Consider the following 19,561-nt stretch of genomic DNA (forward strand, 5'->3'; position numbering starts at 1 on the left):
GTTAATAAATGTAAATAATAATATTCCCAAAATATTAATAAACCTACAATAGTAATAATTAATTAGTTAACCTACAATAGTACATATTAATAATTAACCTACAATAGTAACCTAAACTGTTATAGTATATTCTCGTATATCGTAGAACGACAAGAGAAAACGCAGCATCATTTCGAGTTCATTAGTTTCCTCAAGTTATGCAAGAGCAATACTTCTAATACTACAACTATACAAAATTTCATCAAAATTCATCTGACTCACAGCCTGTTATTTCTAGAAGTATTTGTACAAAGATATATAATACGATACCTGCAGATATTCTACTACTTATATTGTACTCGTCTTCATCCAGAGTGTTTTTGCGCCTATTAAGAGAGTCGAAACTCCTCAGGCACTCCAAATAAAGCGCCGCTAAATAAAATATTCCGGCGAGATACACAAACAAAATTGAATTTTCCAAAAGATTTTATTTCAAAGGCCCTTCAATACTCAAAAAGTCCATATTTCAGGGAACCCTCGTTTTCATACAAAATATTATCTTAATATTGCGAAATAATATTCACCCGGGGAATCGAGAAAATTCGAATGATGAAATTCTTTTAGCGAAATGTTCGGTGTTTTATGCCTTAATTCGTGAGTTGTGTCAATACTTCAGACTTCGCTTCAAATTCTTGTCTCTTAAGGAACTAGGTTAGGGCTTGTTTTAGGCTTTGTACCAACGTAATACAATAACAAGAGAAAACACGTCTACTTCCAACCTTAAGATTTGATGTAGACAAGTAGACTATAGTTTATTAGCTATTCTCATCTTCATACTAACACTGCACTATGCGTATAGTAAAAACTGAAAAGTCATACTGTGCTATGGGGTGTAGCAGTGTTATGCTACGTGCGTAGCCATACTGTGCTACGTGCGCAGCAATACTGTGCTACGCAAGTAGTTATACCGTGCTGCGGGCGTAGTAATGCTGTGCTACGTGCGTAGTCATACTGTGCTACGCGTGTAGCAATGCTGTGCTACGCAAGTAGTTATACTGTGCTATGGAGCGTAGCAGTGTTGTGTACGTGCGTAGCCATACTACATGCTACGCGTGTAGCAATACTGAGCTACGCAAGTAGTTATACCGTGCTGCGCGTGTGGCAATGCTGTGCTACGTGCGTAGCCATACTGTGCTACGCGTGTAGCAATGCTGTGCTACGCAAGTAGTTATACTGTGCTATGGAGCGTAGCAGTGTTGTGTACGTGCGTAGCCATACTACATGCTACGCGTGTAGCAATACTGAGCTACGCAAGTAGTTATACCGTGCTGCGCGTGTGGCAATGCTGTGCTACGTGCGTAGCCATACTGTGCTACGCGTGTAGCAATGCTGTGCTACGCAAGTAGTTATACTGTGCTATGGAGCGTAGCAGTGTTGTGTACGTGCGTAGCCATACTACATGCTACGCGTGTAGCAATACTGAGCTACGCAAGTAGTTATACCGTGCTGCGCGTGTGGCAATGCTGTGCTACGTGCGTAGCCATACTGTGCTACGCGTGTAGCAATGCTGTGCTACGCAAGTAGTTATACTGTGCTATGGAGCGTAGCAGTGTTGTGTACGTGCGTAGCCATACTACATGCTACGCGTGTAGCAATACTGAGCTACGCAAGTAGTTATACCGTGCTGCGCGTGTAGCAATGCTGCGCTACGCAAGTAGTTACACTGTGCTATGGGCGTAGGAATACTGTGACCGCGTCCGTAGTTGCCCAAAGTGTTATATATAAAAATTACGCAAGTAGAATATAGAAGACTCATAAATTTTAATAAACTGAAACGTTTACGAATTATCTTAATTGTCCGAGAAACGTAAATTTTAATTAATACCTGTCGGCTATTGATTTTACTGTCAAAGAAATCGAATTATCTAAGTCTCGGATAAATGAGACAAATGAGTAACAGAATTATCAGGAAGTCACTCACCTGACAAAGGAATTGCGGCTTTGTACACAATCATTACGTTTTCCCCGTATTTTTGGTTTGCTCCTTTTTTGGAAGTAAGTAAGAGGAATTTTCCTCTAAATTTCCTGTATTTATACTTTAAAATGAAATAGGTATTAATAGAAAAATAAAACTTGAAAGTAAAAGATTAAAGTTCTGTGCAAATTATAAATTATGGATTACAATATATCTCTATTATAATATATCTCTATTTTTTTAATTCATTCAAATAGCCAAACTAATGTTGATGATATTTTTCCTACAAAAACTTTAAGGCTGGGAATCTAATTAGCTTAAATCTTGGTAAAATGATTGATTCTGACTCTATAAATCAATTTCAATTCATAAAAGTTGCAAGCAACATCCTGTTTGACATAATATACCCAAACGTTTATTTTTAATCAAAACTAGATATTTTACGCATACCCTAATTGCTTTTCTTTCTTTTATCTATTCTATGAGACTTTTTTTTAATATAAAATATGCGGTAAAGCAGTAAAATAATAAGCATTGTTGTGTTATCGAAAAGTTTAAGAGATACCCGCCGGACTTATTGTACTTCATATGCTGTAATACCGGAAGAGATTATGAATTGTATATTATTATATTATGTCGTAATAGTCAAGTAATTTGTAAGTCATTTTATTGGCAAAGATTTATTTTTTGTATGAAAAGTAGCTAAATAATTATGATTTATAATATTAAGGTAAGGAAAATTAAAAAATTATTAAAGATATCATGTTTTTCGACTGTTTGTATGCTATTCTTTGACATGCCTTTGACTCTAAATGAATTGTCGGATCATAATTTCTTATGAAATTGACAATCGGTACATTAACGGGCTACGCCAATGAGCTTATAAAATACTAGAGTAGTAACGTCTTACAAACGATTCTGAGAAATGCGTAACCACTTGATAGTTCAAAAAACGTAGCTTTGAAACCGATACATTATGCCAAAGTAAACTATATTTGTCTCGTTCCTTCCACAAATTAACAGACAACTGAAGTCAGATATGCCTCCAGGCAGCAGGCATCTTCGAAGTGGCAACGCGTTGCTGCCGTAAACTGCCAATCTAGTTAAGAGTAACATATAATATCATTGGGCTACGCAATTTGTTTTTTTTTTTCAGCATAATTAACTGTTATAGATAGTTTTACTTTGTGGTGAATATATGTGGCCTTTTTACCCTACCCATACGTGGGAGAGCCATGCTTCGGCACGAATGGGCCGGCTCGACCGGAGAAATACCACGTTCTTACAGAAAACCGGCGTGAAACAGCGCTTGCGCTGTGTTTCGCCGAGTGAGTGAGTTTACCGGAGGCCCAATCCGCTACCCTATTTCTTTCCCAACCTTCCCCTATTCCCTTCCCTTCCCTACCCTCCCCTGTTCCCTTTCCTTCCCTACCCTCCCCTATTCTCTCTTAAAAGGCCGGCAACGCACCTGCAGCTCTTCTGATGCTGCGAGTGTCCATGGGCGACGGAAGTTGCTTTCCATCAGGTGACCCGTTTGCTCGCTTGCCACCTTATTTTCATTAAAAAAAAAAAGAAAAAAAAACCATTAAAACTGAGCGATACTCCATCAGTACCTTGTTGAAATTACGAAAACATCAACAGTTGCACAAGCTCACACACTATATTAATAATAATAATACGTTTAAAATCAGTTACATTACGTTGATCAACACAATTAGTATACGAACACACATATTCACAAAATCACAGTATAATAGAAATCGTTATAAAAGTTTTCGACAAAACATTTTACATTCAAATCAGAGTTGAATAAAGTGTAAAACAATAGCGTTTGTTGAGTCGCAACTGTGACGTCACATATATTTGTTCTAAACGCGATACCAGCGAGCTTAGCGGGAGTAATTGACAGCTATTTGTAACATTATAGAAAAAGTTTTAAATGTTATGTGAAATTATACATCCAAATATATGTATTCATACCAATTATATGAATGAAATGACAGACGAAGACCCCCTGTCTTCGTCTGTCCTTTAATAGCTCGATGCTTTATAAATATCATTATAAGTAAGAGATTATACATTTATTCGTCACAAACAGACTGATAAAACTAGACGACGCGCGGCGCCCACATTTCCGCTGTTATGTGCAAAAGTTCGTATTTCACGCGGGAACCGCATATTTTTCCGGGATAAAAATTGTCCTATGTCTCGAAGTATCTCCATACCAAATTTCAGCAAAATCGGTTCAGTGGTTTGGGCGTAAAGAGGTAACTGAGATACAGACACACTTTCGCATATTTTATAAATTTATTATTATCCATACTTTCGAGTTGACACCGAAGTTAAAACATGTAAACGGTTTTCTATAAGGCCATGGTGTCTTTCCAGGGAAGTAGGCTGCGTTTCCATGTGATGTGTTGCGAGGAATGTGTTTTTAAGATCCAATAGGATCGCCGCGCTGAGCGAGGTCACGTCAATGAAGCGATTCTATTGGTTCTCAAAAACTCATTCCTCGCAACACATCTCTGGTGGAAACGCAGCCTTAGTGCGGAAAAATAGCTTTTTCATTCTCAATGTTTAGCGTTCTAAGACGAGTGTTATATTAAGGAAGAGACTAAAACGCAATCTGCTATTTTAATTGTGCCATTATGGTTTCATTAGGGTGGTGTAATGACAATAGCGTTGTAATTGTAAGTCGTTAGCATAATAGAGGCCAGGATGGTGCAATTGTTCTGTAATGATCGATTTTGTGAATTGCAGAATTCCTCGAAGGGGTAGTTTTAAAAATAACTTTTAAAGTTACGGAAGAGTATTTTACACACTAAGAACTACTTGCGCAGATCGGGCTAACATTTTTTTGGTTTAATATAATGTCATATAATAATTTTTATGTAAGTGAATTTTAAAATTAACTTAAACAAAAGATAAGACCTAAGTTACAAAAATCTAAGGTTGATTTTTAGGGTTCCGTACCCATAGGGTAAAAACCCTATTACTAAGACTTCGTTGTCTCTAGGGTGTAACTCAAGATCTGTGATCTAGCTATTAGCTAGAGAGTTGAAATTTTTACAGATTATGTATAAAAGGGGGGAGGGGGGCTCCCATACAACAAACGTGATTTTTATAAATTATTAGAGTAAAATAACATATATTACAAAATATAAAGAATATTCAAAAAGAGGTACATTCTTGTTTATTATTCTCAATTCACTCTCAAAAAACTAAATTACGTTTGCATACTCCGAGTCCCAGTTTAAAATAACAAAGATGAACATAAATAGAGGGTCCATATCTAATGCAACATACAACTTATAAGATGGGATCTGTAGTGCGGGAATACCTTTTGTTCGGTAGAAATGTGAGCTCACTACGAGTTGAGGCGATTACACACTGCCGTGTCTTAAGCGGTATAATTGTCGCAAAAATTAACCAAATCTTTATGGATAACGTAACAATATTCTACAAATTAATATCACATGAGAAAATTTTCCTCCGTTTAGCGTTTTAGGATGGAACTAGCGGTAAAAATAAGTTTTTTTATAATATTGCAAGAAATTTCGTTAAAGATTCATAAGGAAATAAAATGTTACTCAGTACTATCTGTACTGTACATTATTATGTAGAACTATTTCAGCAACAGGATTACATTACATATATTTTCTTATAATAATTTTTTTGCCCAAAATCATTAAATACCGAAAATATTTTTTAAGATAATTGAGTACCCACTAAAACTAAAAAACTTGTAATAATATACAGGTTAAAAGGGGCTGAAAATGTAGAGCTATTTTAAAATAATTTGCAGAATACTTGTATGGCAGAGGGAAACAATAACAGCATTTTGCAGTAATATTAATACAAATAAACTTACTAATATTTTTGAAATTTTGAAGTTTTATGAAACCATCCCGCACCGCGCGTTTTCTCGAAGTTTGTATACCCAGCCTTACAGTAGGTAGAGTTATGCCCAGGCTGTAATGTCCATTGTCTTGTCCAATTCAGTCGCAATGCAGGAGAAAGTTTATGTGCACTAACACACACGTTTTATGCCCCAGAACGTTTTCGCCGTTTTATAAACTTAGAAAGTTTCGTGCACAGGTTTCTCTTTTGTCATGATTTAGGTGAGTCTTGAAAAAGGGAAAAGTCAAAGCCAGTGTTCTTTACCATCAACTTCTAATTTCTCCTGTCGTTACTGTGGTCGTCTATGTCGTTCACGTATCGGCTTGCGCAGCCATGAAAAGAGGTGTAACACAGACCAATACGCCGTAAATCGTCTGACACAGACGTAAAGGCCAATGATCTAATGAAAGGACATAAAAAATCCTCAAACGTGTAATGCATGTGTGCAGAATAAAGTATAATGTGCAGTTCAAAAGGATTTGTCCAAAAATGTGAAATCCATAGTTAGCTACGTTTGCTTGTATTATGGCCAACTTAAATTATTCCAATACAGTAATCTAATCCAGTCCTGGATTGCTATTGCCTATTAGAATATTATACATAATTGCTTGTATTGTCGGTTCTTGGTGGAAATTCATTTTAAACACAAATAAAACACAATATTACTTGCACTTTTTCCACTATATTCATAAATGATGATTTATATCGAATCCGGTCGTGTTTAAGTTAAATTTGTAGTAATTAATGAATATAGTGGAAAAAGTGCAAGTAATATTGTGTTTTATTTGTGTTTATTAGAATAATGTAAACGGGCACTGGAATGCAATTTAGTGCATTATGGAATAACACAAACTCACTGTTATTTCTAAACATAGCTTTAGTTTTACTGACTCAACCAATATGATATATTTTCACGCCAAAACACAAATGACAAGAGTCAATATTCGACAAAACGTAATTTATCGACATCACCATGCGTATCGCAGTCACTACGTAGCGCCTTGACTCTAGAATAAGACCTAATGTCCAAATCCATACTAATATTATAAATGCTAAAGTATGTCAGTCTGTCTATCTGTCCGTCCGTCTGTCTGTCTGTTACCTCTTCACGCTCAAACCGCATCACCGATTTTGCTGAAATTTGGCATAGAGATACTTTGAGCCCGGAGAAAGGACATAGGGTAGTTTTTATCCCAGAAAACGTACGGTTCCCACGCGATAAACGAGTTTTGGAGCAACGGAGTTGCAGGTGTCATCTAGTTAATTAAAAATAATACATTTTTATTAAACGCCAGTAGTAAAAAAATAATCTATTATTCCTAGTATTATCTAGAACTGTTAACCGAACTCCCATTAATAGTGTATGTTGTTCGCAGATGGCGCGATAATGTAGAGATGTGCGCGCCGGCGACCGCGGCGCTGTTCCTGGCCGCGCTCTCCGCCCTGCCCTGTCGAGGTGCATACAATATACATACATATACATAATATTAATCATAGACATTAGAAAAGTTATACTTTTTATGCCTTTTGCTGTCGAAACGGAAGGGCGGGAGGAATGATGCAAAAGCTTTTGTTCGCCAGCTCGGTCGACGGTTGCGGGAATCAGGTGACGATCCACGCTCCGGGGCGTACCTAGCCCAACATGTCTCCCTGGCCATCCAGCGCGGCAATGCGGCCAGCGTGATAGGGTCATTTGAACATGGTACGCAGCGGGGCGGACTTTTTGATAAGATTTTTTCTTTTTTTTTTTGTTACATTTTAATTATTACATTACTATCATATATTAATCATTATAATAATAATAATATTATGCATATAAGTTTATTGCGCCTTGTCCTTAAAAATCACGCAAAACTATTCACACAATATTATTATATTGGGGGCATAGCATCATCTTAAAATGGCACGTTTATGACTGATAATGTAAGAATAATTAAGCTTTTGATCATTAATAATTTATTTTGATTTTTTAAATTCACTTCAAAAGGGCGATTAAATAGGGATCTGTCAGGTATACCTAAAGCTAATACACAAGTAGTAGAATGGCAAAACGTAACTAATTATTATTCACAATAAAAAAGTTAGCGTCATCGCGGCTTTCACGCGGTCTTGGCCCAATTCTCATGCTTTGAATTTCGGATTAATTTTAACGTTGTCTTAAGGAGGGAGATTCGAAGTTTGAGTTTCGATCTCCAGAGCATTTATTTAATGTCAAAAGTAAAAATTGTATAATGTATAACTAGCTTTGCCTCAATCCTTAATCCTTTGAAATCAGCACACCAATAGCCAATAGGCACCGACTTAGTATGGTCGCCTGTGGTAATAAAAAGCTGTAAATACAAGTAGGTATTCACAAAACGGAATCGTCTAGTGCAAATAGGCCATTTGAGATAAGCACTTTTGAAGCAATCTTGGCACCACGCATACCGTTTGAAACTTTCTAAAGATTTTACTAAGTGTATCTTAAATGTCTAAACTTAAACGAACCACTAAACCCCGCTTCAAAGTTAAAGTCTAACCCAACTTAGGGTTAAAAGTTAAAAGAGATTTTTACTCTTAATATTATGCATACTTTAATACTCCAAACTATGCTATTGAAGATTGAAACTTTTAAAGTTTTTGCTACTAACAGCTACTAAAAGTGAGCTTGCTCTATTCATTATAAATGAATGTTAACTTTTCTGAGAAGCCTTCTAGATCCTGCTGCTAATGTAAGCGCGAAAGTTTTTAAGGGCGTGCATTATACTAAATTGCTTTACATGATCGTCTGTAATATCAATATTAATGAAAAACTGAATGTTAAATTAAGATGCAGCAAACTTCAGGACTTACGGCCGTTCCCAATATTCAATCTATCTATGGTTTGACATACAAGCGATCGCAGCTAATATTGAATTGACATGAGCTATTCCTATCTCTAGTAGAGCAAAACCAGAGATAGATCAAATATTTAGAATGGCCGTAACACTAGTGACTATGTTACTCAAAAACACGGTAGCATACAATATTCTCGATAGAAAAAAATTGCGAAGTTGCTTTCAAATCACCTATAATTAACACGTTAAACTGCTAGTATTCGAGTAATACATTAAAGCTTGAAACTTTTTAATATAATTACATTATAGATAAGGCAGGGATTATGATGCATACACTCGCATGCAAGAACCTGCATGATGGTGAGGGGCCTTACACGGATTTCCCAACATTATTGCTTGTGTGGTGGTGGTGTTTGCAAGTTCTTGCATGCGAGTGTACGCATAGGCAGTGTGGGAGGAGGGAGGTGCTGTACGCATGCCTATGCGTACACTTACGAAAAGTTCGTTTGCACTTCTACGATTACATTTTTTTAGTTGATCGACTATTACTCAATAACCTTATATTATGAAGTCTTCTTAGCCGTGATAGTTTTCCTTTGAATTCAGCATGTTCCTACTCCCGTGAATTTTTTCACATCTCCAGAAGCAACCGTTTAGCTGGTAGTAGGGGGGGGGGGGGGGGCTGGACACTAACGATTTTTTCCACTTTGAACTCAAACTCAAAAATTTTTATTCAGAGTTTTTCTTTTTTTAAAATCTTTTCTGAACATTGATACTACTGGTGCCTACCACCGGTTCGGAACTTTAAACGTTTAAAGCTTCATATTTCACAAATGGATCCCTAAATCGTAAAATGATCTTCGAATACTCGTAATATTTTTAAAATACTTATCCAACGATATCGTACACGGTGGGGCGGACGTGAAAAAAAAACATTCCCGCATTGATATGTAGGTACCGGAAAAACATTTTTTTTCAAAGACTTATTATACCATTTTGTCGGCATCATTAAGATATTGTGCATTCATGTCGATATACAGCTTTGTAGGTCTTATAGACAGACGGACGGACAGGCAGACGGACAGACAGACGGATGGACAAACCGAAACTATAACTTAAAATATAACTTTGTTTCCGTGGGATAAGGTTTCAAGGCGAAGATGAAGACAAAAGTCCAGTACAAAATGTAAACTCCTCTGAGAATAAGTAGGTATCTTATATCAGACAATTTGACATACTTTAAAACTTTATGCTTATCATAACGTTATATTCTGTCGAATTTTACAACTCTATAAAAATTGTAAAATCTTTCGTATTCCTTCATTGTGTAACAATGAAAGGGTTCAGTAAATGCGACTTCATTTAAAATCAAATTCATTCGAGATAATTTCGGATTCATTATAAAAAATTCGAATTCATTAAAGCGAAAATTCGCACAATACCGTTTTCATTAGTATTTTTAACGAGTCTGCACAACAGAAAGTTCGAGATTACTTTATTGTTGTTTGATGACTTCGCACTTTTCAGATGACCGGCTAACGAATAGTTCTCTAATGAGACATTAAAGTTTCCCCAGAACAACGAACTTGTCTTTTTACGTATAATGTATATTATATGTTTCTCTTTCTTATAATTAAACGACCTCTTGTGTCACGAACTTTTTATCTTAACGTATTCTTTTGTTTTGTGACCCCATTAAAACTTCTTTAACGTATGCCATTGTACAACATTATAGTGTTTTAAATAGGAATATTTTAAGTTAATAAAATGTGTCTGTCCATCTTACCTCTTGTCTATTACGTGAATTGAATGTGGAAATACTGTAAGTCCTGGAAAATGACATAGTTTCTTTTAGGACAAAGTACGTTTTCCACGCGTGAACCTCATATTATGTTCGTCACCTGTTACATCTTGTTGATTCAATTGGTTATGGAGAAACTTCTCGTCCTGAAAGAGGACACTGTATTTGTCTCGGAAAATGCATGGTTTCCGCGCGTGAATCTATATCTCCACGAACGAAAATGCGGGCAACATTTAGCAAAAATAATACACTTAGGGCCTGTTTCACCACTTCCTGACAAAGTGCCGGATAGGCTATTCACAACTTTTTTGACAGATTCTCCATACTTCATCTGTCAAGTTAAGTGGTGGAGGAAAGCCTAATCGGCTCTAATCAGGAAGTGGTGAAACAGGCCCTCACTCTTGTAAAAAGCTGTCTAAAAAATTACATAGAAATGTAACAATAAATTCTGGTTCTTTACCTCAGATATAAGTGGCACCTTTGCGCTGTGCAAATATTTTCTCGCTGGCACACGTCGTTATGAAAATGTTTTGTTGTTGACAGGTTCAGACGCCGACGTCTCCACTACGGCGAATACGAAGTTAGAAAAGAAATCCCTGCCAATTCTCAACAAAGTCTACCGAATGCTGCATTCGACAACTCTTGAGCCAGTGTACAATTTCACAAACTTAGATTTCACTGATTTTGACACTAAGCCGTGCTGTCAAACGAAAGAGATGGATACTAAAGGAAGAAAGAGACGGGTTGTGAATATAAATCGAATAAATGAAAATGTCACGTTCAATATGGAGTCCACGACTGCCTATAGTCCTATTTCGCTGGAGAGACGACGCAGGCCGGGCGAGACGGGCTCAAGCGCTCCTCTTCTCAATTATATATTTGATACGTATTCTAATTCACATCAGCATAGAAATGAAAGGTAATTCTAATTTTACATAACATAACTAGTTGAAGCGTTGAAGCAAGAGGAAATTTAAATTTGAGTACACTACATAAAGGTCCTCCCTCACCGGGAGCATTCGCGTGTAATGTAACATTATAGATTCGACTTTGAGCATTACATAGCAAGTTAACTTCACTGATTGATGCATTGATGTTACAAGCTGTATCAAGATAATACACATTGTATCATTACAAGGTGCGCATTGTATAATGCTCGGTTCTCCTCCCTCACTGATGTAATACTTGACTCTGTAACGTTACATTACAAGCGAATGCTCCCGATGAGGGACAACCTTAAGTGTTTTCCGTTAAGAAATTTCCGTCTATTCTTGCTGTAATTTATTCATTTGTTATTGGAGTTAGAACTTTTGCTATCGGGTAATCCTACTGTTTGTAAAATAGATAATGGGTATTTGTAAATGCTTTATGTAATATTAGAATAACCTCAAAAATTATCATACAACACAAAGTTCGATTTTAAATCAGTTTTAATGAAAAAACTTTTTATCATCGGTCCACCAGTAATTTTAATCATGATTATTCATAGCCGAACTATATAATATGGTCACCCCTCTTGGAACTCGGTTAGACAGAATAAAATAAACTTACATTTAGTACTTTTAAGGGTTTATGGTCCTAAGTATATAGAATTCTCACAAGGATAAGGATACAAAAACAGATAGGTCCCAAATGGCGACGCGAACAAGGGTTAAATTTTCCAATATCATTAGATCCGACTACAATTCTTGCAAAAAATACCCCAAATATCCATCTGTGGGTGTTTTTTTGTCGTTTTAATATCAAAAAGTATTTTGTTTTTGCTCTGTGTAAGATCAAAGGTTATTGATATTGTTCTTGTTTGATTTTTGTTTTGTTTGCGGGTCGTAGAGTTACACTTATGGACCGGCTATCACATACATTAAAAATATATCGCCTAAGAAAATAGTAATAACTAAGACGTGATGACAACAATAATTATTGTTGTATTGATTGGACAATGCGAGCGATCAAATTAGAATTTGTTACATTTTTCGTAAAAAAAAAAAAAATATTTTTGTACTTAGACTAACTTTTACTTAATAAAATAAAAAGTAAAGTATCTAGTAGTCTATTCGTACATCCAAATTTCACGCCTTTTATACGTGGGAGAGCCATGCTTCCGCACGAATGGGCCGGCTTGACAGAAGAAATACCACGTTCTCACAGAAAACCGGCGTGAAACAGCGCTTGCGCTGTGTTTAGCCGAGTGAGTGAGTTTACCGGAGGCCCAATCCCCTACCCTATTCCCTTCCCTACCCTCCCCTATTCCCTTCCCTTCCCTTCTCTACCCTCCTCTATTTCCTTCCCTTCCCTTTATTACCGTCCCCTATTACCCTGTTCCCTCTTAAAAGGCCGGCAACGCACTTGCAGCTCTTCTGATGCTGCGAGTGTCCATGGGCGACGGAAGTTGCTTTCCATCAGATGACCCGTTTGCTCGTTTGCTCCCATATTTCATTAAAAAAAAACATCTACATCGCTACGTTAAACTCTATATTGTCTTATTGTAAAACTAATGTGGCCCAATGGGGCACTAAAAATAGAGACACATTTAGGTACTTCATGCCCCTTCTTTCAAGTAAAATTCTACGCTTCGGGCGATATTTTCCTCGTATTTACTTTGACATTCGTTTTCACGGTCAAACGTATTTCACCAAAATATGTTTTTTGTGAGTGTTTCTCAGTTGTTCTTAAAATAATGGACATTGTAAGGTACGGTACTACATTTGTATGAAGTGAAACAAATAAAGAAATGAAGTGAAAATATAATAATACTGTTTCTTCAGAATAAAACAAAGTGGTTATATTTTAGGGTGTGTTTATGTTATATCCATACTGATATTATAAATGCCAAAGCGTGTAAGTCTGTTACCTCTTGACGCCAAAAACGCTGAACCGATTTTGCTGAAATTTACTAAGTGGGCTCTTTGAGTTCCGGAAAAGGACATAGGATACTTTTTGTCCCGGAAAAATGTACGGTTCCCGCGCGATAAACGTATTTTGACGCAACGGAATTGCGGACGTTATCTAGTTCCGTATATAGAGTTCTCTGTAATAGTAGCATTGCATAAGTTTATCTGGTTATCACTTTTCATTGTAGAGATTTCGGATGAACAGACCCTTTTCATAATTACTTCTTCATTCCTTGTAATTCTCCAGGCCAGGCAACGGCAACAGCATCTACGTGGCTACGGGGCCGGAGATAGAGGCGCTGGTGGGCTCCACTGCGCAGCTGGACTGCAAGGTGGACGCGCTGCATGATAAACTGGTAATAAGTATGTTCCATTATTGTTACTCGCGTCACAATATAGAGTATAGATCAGCGGTTCTCAAACTTTAGCAGTACCCTTTTGATTAGACATTTTTCACGCACCCCCAAAAAAATTGTCTTTGGAGTTGTCTCCCATCTGTTGTCTGATGTCATATCTTAAACCAATTAATGTGTCGTTCACGGAGCCCCTACAAGGCCTTTGCGGAGACCGCTGGAGCACACTTTGAGAATGACTGGTATAGATCAAGATGATTTTAGAACATGAATGGACTGACGTCGCGGCGTAGGAGAGGAAATTAACTCACCGTCCCGCGAGAATGTACGCCTGTTGTTACGATTTTTCTTCTGCCGGTACTCCCGGAATGGAGCCCGTTTTTTATGTTTAAAGATTTTTGTATCACAAAACAACGTAAGGAATGATACTTTCACCATGATCCTTTATCATGGTGAACTAAACTATGCCAAAAGCACTTAATAATTTCCATTAAGATTTTTATGAATTTACGAAAGGTTTGAAAATAACGAGAAGAAAAGCGCTTACGATATATTACAACGATAGATCTTCCTGTTAAAGTCTTAGTTATGACCATTTAGTTATGACCATGTATAAAGTTTCACAGGGCCTTTGGATAAAACACTACATTTTTATTTTTGTCTAGGGCCTTTGGATAAAAGACTACATTATGCCTAACATATTAATATAACTTACTAGCTGTCCCGGCGAACTTGGTGTCACTTTAAAAGCCTGCCTGGACTTTAAGGATTATTTTAATACTAAAATTAGCAGAATCGGTCCAGCCGTTATCGAGTTATAGCGTTACTAACACAATTGGAAATCCATTTTTATAATTTTATTATATAAATAGATAATATTTACATAACGAGATTTGAGATTAGTAACTGAATTAAAATCATAATAGGTACATAATTAGATCCAAATTACATATTCTATTCAATAATCTATTCACAGTTAATCGCGGTAAGCGGTTTTACGTTAGATTTACTAACGGACAAGTTAAATTTGAACTGTCATACTAAATACTGATTCTAATTGGAGCCCATTGAATTGAAATAAAGCGATTATTGTTATCGTCCCGATATTTACTATCATTTAATATTTATGGCTATTATAATAATATGCGGGATTTATTCGAAATTTATGTTAAAAGCTAGTGTGAAAGTAATTAACTTATTAAAATAGTGACCTAGTTATTATAGTATTCTACGGAGTGGTTATTTTTTTTTCTAGCCTATACTGTCCCACTGCTGGGCAAAGACCTCCCCCAAGGTCTTCCATTGTGGTCGCTCCTGTGCCACCGCTGGCCAGCCTGGCTGGTAATTGTTATGCTTCCAGCTCATCGCGCCATCTTTTCCTAGGCCGGCCGCGGCGGCGGCGGTGTCCATCTTCCGGTACTCACTCTGTTGAGATCTTTGCCCAGCGGTCGGGATGCATGCGGCTTACGTGTCCCGCCTAATTCCATTTCAACTTTGCTGTCTTTACTCCTACGTCCTTGATTCCCGTTTTTGAGCGCAGCATGGTGTTTCTTATTTTATCGAGTGGTTATACTATCTATATTATATACTGGATAATAAATAGTCTATATTTGTTACTTCATACTTTTACTATACCAAATTTTATGAAAGTGGTTTAGCAGTTCTTGCAACTAAGCCTTAGTTAAGTAAAACCGCTGTCTTTTGGATTTGTATGTTTTAATGCACACTTATACCTTGGTTCCGAAACCGTGTATCCAGTCGATACACGGTTTCGGAATGTATAGGAAACGTATGCATTAAAAGTTTTACGAATCAGTGTTATTAATTATTTACTTGACATACATTACTTATTAGCTATGTCCACACTGTGGACATAGCTATTAAGAAAACACACTTTCATCTTCAATTTTCGTCATCAACTTTCATATTGGCGCATTCAATAATTGAATGCATCAAGGAACGCAACGCCAATATTGAAGTTTTGAGTACGGTTAGAGGGCATGCGTCGTGGGCATGCCTCACGTTCGCTGTTGACTGCGCCATAACGTATGCCCTTGACGAACAGAAAAGGTACAGTGTGGTCAAAGCAAACCTGTTACCACTTACCGCCTATAGTTCCGACACGTTCTCTAAAAAGATATACAGAGAAAGTGCTGTCTTCTGGCGTCACAAATCCAAAATTTGTGTTATTTACTTGACATGTCTTGACATCTATTAGTTCATAACGGAATTTGTTAGATAATGGATGTGATACACTTACGGCCGTTCCCAATATTTGATCTATCTTTGGTTTTGCCCTACTAGAGATAGGAATAGCTCAGATTAGACATTAGAGACATATATTTTATGTCAATTGTGAGCTATTCCTATCTCTAGTAGGGCAAAACTAGAGATAGATCAAATATTGGGAACGGCCGTTACAGTCCTCAAACACACTTTGAAATGTCGCTGTCATAGTACAGTACTCCCAAATTAATAATGCGAATAGAAATCTTCGCTAATTGTCGTAATCACGAAAACACCCGAATCTATTAAACATGCACTTTGCACCTTGTTCTAAGGAAATATAAGTAAACTAGATGTCCCGCGCGGCTTCGCCCGCGTAAATTAGGAATTTTACGGAAACCGTACATTTTCCCATAAAAATAGCTCTTATGTCCCTACTCCCTTCACTTGGTCTACTCTATATCTGTGCCAAATATTGCCATAAAAATTGCTCCAGTAGTTCGTAATTTCTAATATTTCCCCCGTTTTTCCCACATTTTCCTGAGTTTCTTCGGTCGTATTAGTCTTAGCCTATAGTCTTAGTTCTTACTCGATAAATGAGCTATCTAACACTGAAATAAGTTTTTAAATCGGATCTGTAGTTCCTCCGATTCCGTTCAAGCAAACATACTCTTCAGGTTTATAATATTAGGTAGGTATAGATTTTTTTAAATTATCGCTTGACAAACTCGAGTCTCGATCTAAAAGACTATGAAAAGTACTTACCAATAACATGGTATAATATGGTAGTGATGATGATGACGATGTTGACGATGAATGTAATTTGCATAGAAGCATATGCTTTCCGTTCTTAAAACAACGCCGAAACTCCCAAACTTGTATCTATAAAGAATCAGGAGTTCTCTCAGCACCTTCCGAACCACGGTATACCAGGTATACCTCGGTTCAAAATCTTACTTGTTGGTAGCATATGCTTAGAATACTTCTCACGAAACCGAAGTCACCACATATTTCCCTATATTTTTTGAGGAGTTCCCTCGTTTACTTATGGATCCTTCATCAGATCACCACTTTTGTGAATATAATACCGAATTGGGATGATACCCTATATTTATGATGATACCCAAAAGAAAAATTTTGAAAATCGGTTAACAAACGACGGAGTAATCGTTGAACATAAGAAAACGAACATAACACCTCCCCCATTTTGAAAGTCGGTTAAAATTGTAGCCTATGTGTTATTATGATGTTTAAGCTATATTATTGTAAAGTTTCATTAAAATCCGTTCAGTAGTTTTTGCGTGAAAGAGTAACAAACATCCATACATCTACATAATATGTACATTATACATCCATGCATCTATACATCTGTGGGATAATGCGTGGCGACGCTAAAGGAAGATCTTCCGACCGAGCGAGGTGTTATGCTCGGTCAGGCCGAAGCCCACGTGATACATTTCAGCTGTCGTATATATACCGACGCGCTCAGAAAACTTCGATAGCGCGATGCAGGAATATTAGGCGATTTGTGGGTACCGCCACACATCCAAAATTTTTCTCACCTTTTAAACATTCCCTAGACCTCCACGAATAATTCAAGACCAAGATAAGATAAATCCGTTCAGCCGTTCTCGAGTTTTAGCGAGACTAACGAACAGCAATTGATTTTTATATATATAAGATATCATATAGCCGGTCGGCTGTCCGCTATCGCTAACTTACCGAGACCGGGAAGCCATATCGGCGTTACCATGGTAACGTCCAAGCAACGTCAAGCGCCTCTACGTCGCTGCAAAGCGCTGTTTTTCTTAAAGTTAAGTTTAAAACAGCGCTTGCAGCGACGTCTTCCGACGCTCGGGAAATACGACCGTTACCGAAAAATTACGAAAATTTCTATGCGCGTTATCACTTTGGGAGCACTGTACTCTTGTCTACACGACGCATCATTATGACATCATGTAGTATCGATATTTTCAAGTTTTCTATGAGGGTAGTTGTGCTCCCATTGTCCCAGTAGTGTCAAGGTGAGGGAATATAGGCCGCACTCGAACCATCTCAATAATTCGTCCGCGGCCCTCTGATATTCTCATACCGAACCACTCTGCAGTTAACGCCCTATTGACTATAATATAGACACTACTAGAAGCATGTAGCCATTTTGTATATAATAATAAATATTTTTGGATAAAGATAAATTTTAGATTTATCTTTATCCAAAAATAAAGATATAGATCGATTTTGGAAAAAGTTCGTCGCAGAAGTATAAATTATCTTTTATCGGTTCAAAATCGCATTGATGCATTATTTAAATTATATTTTAAATAATTAATTGTTCTGTTGGTGTGTCAATAAATAACTACTTAATTGAATTATCGACGTAATTTAAACGATAACATAATAGTCTGTTTAGATTTCAAAATCAAGCAAGGACTATTTAAAACAAAAGAAAAGAAATAATAAAAGTAATATTATGTTAGGTATATATATAACTAAACAACTTAAATATCGCAATTATAAACTTTTTTTACTTAAGTACGTTAAAATAAGTTCGATAATATAATTAATTCATCAAGCCCCATGCGGTCACCGGTGACCGAGACACAATAGAAATTCTGTTGTGTCTCGTTTTTCAACGATCGACGGGTTAAAATTTAATTAAAAATTAGACCAATTAATATCAATAATAAGGTTCGAAACAAAAGTCCACTTCTTTATCAATTCTTCTTATGAATATAAAGGATATTAATAAAGTTATTAAGAGTCTTGTTAGCTAGAGTCTCTGACTTAGATATTTCCCCTGGGCCTGGCTCTGTTTCCGTAAAAGCCGATCATGAAGTATAATGCCAAGCGTGTCCATTTTCAAGCTGTTTTTTTGAATAAATGTCATTATACTTATAGATTGTTTAAATTAATTTATCTATATGTAAACAAAGCGCAGTGTAGGTGGCTATTAAACGCGAATTATTATGTAATATTTTTGTAATCATAATTTTAAAACGCGTGAAGCAGGATGATAGGAATTTTAAAATGAATCGTAAGTTAACATACTTTCTTAAATATTTTACTCTGCTAATTTACTTACACTTAAGTATAATATTCTCATCTTCATAGTTATGTACTATCAGAGAAGTTGATTGCTAGGCAGATGGGGGACCTACGTAGTTTGGTCGCGTTACGTCAAACCCAGCTTACCCAGCCGACAGATCACAATAATTAACACTAAATTGACATGATCCGACCAAATGACGTTGGTCTGTCAACTGCCTAGGAATCAGTTTCCTCAATGGTACATGATAAACGACTGTAATTTATCTTAACTTTGAATTAATTCATTTGCACCTTTGGAACAATTGTGCCAGTCTGAGTTACTAATAATTATTCTTAAAACATCTTGTCATCTCTTGTATTATTATGTACCGAATGTGTAGGTACAATATACAAGGTGTAACAAAAATAAGTGATAATACTTTAGGGTGTGTACGTGTTCCTTGTAGAGAGTTCACTGTGAAAGTAGCAGCGCTGCAAGACCAAAAATTTTTTTCACTTTTGTATGGGGAAACTCGTGACGCTCGGGCCCTTGCCCATATAAAAGTGAAAAAAAAAATCGTCTTTCAGAGCTG

At 36.7% G+C, this 19,561-nt stretch overlaps 1 protein-coding gene across 1 annotated transcript in view; it reads left to right on the top strand.

The window, feature by feature from the left end:
- LOC121731989 (vascular endothelial growth factor receptor 3-like) overlaps positions 1 to 19,561 on the top strand; it is a 65,789-nt gene that overhangs the window by 36,569 nt on the left and 9,659 nt on the right. Inside the window, exons 2-4 of the mRNA XM_042121708.1 lie at positions 7,231 to 7,310; positions 11,015 to 11,390; positions 13,610 to 13,718. Of these exons, the coding sequence (XP_041977642.1) occupies positions 7,250 to 7,310; positions 11,015 to 11,390; positions 13,610 to 13,718 (546 nt within the window). The 5' untranslated portion in view covers positions 7,231 to 7,249. The remainder of the gene's footprint in view (positions 1 to 7,230; positions 7,311 to 11,014; positions 11,391 to 13,609; positions 13,719 to 19,561) is intronic.

The sequence above is a fragment of the Aricia agestis genome, chromosome 11 (assembly GCF_905147365.1).
Source record: "Aricia agestis chromosome 11, ilAriAges1.1, whole genome shotgun sequence".
NCBI lineage: Eukaryota > Metazoa > Arthropoda > Insecta > Lepidoptera > Lycaenidae > Aricia > Aricia agestis.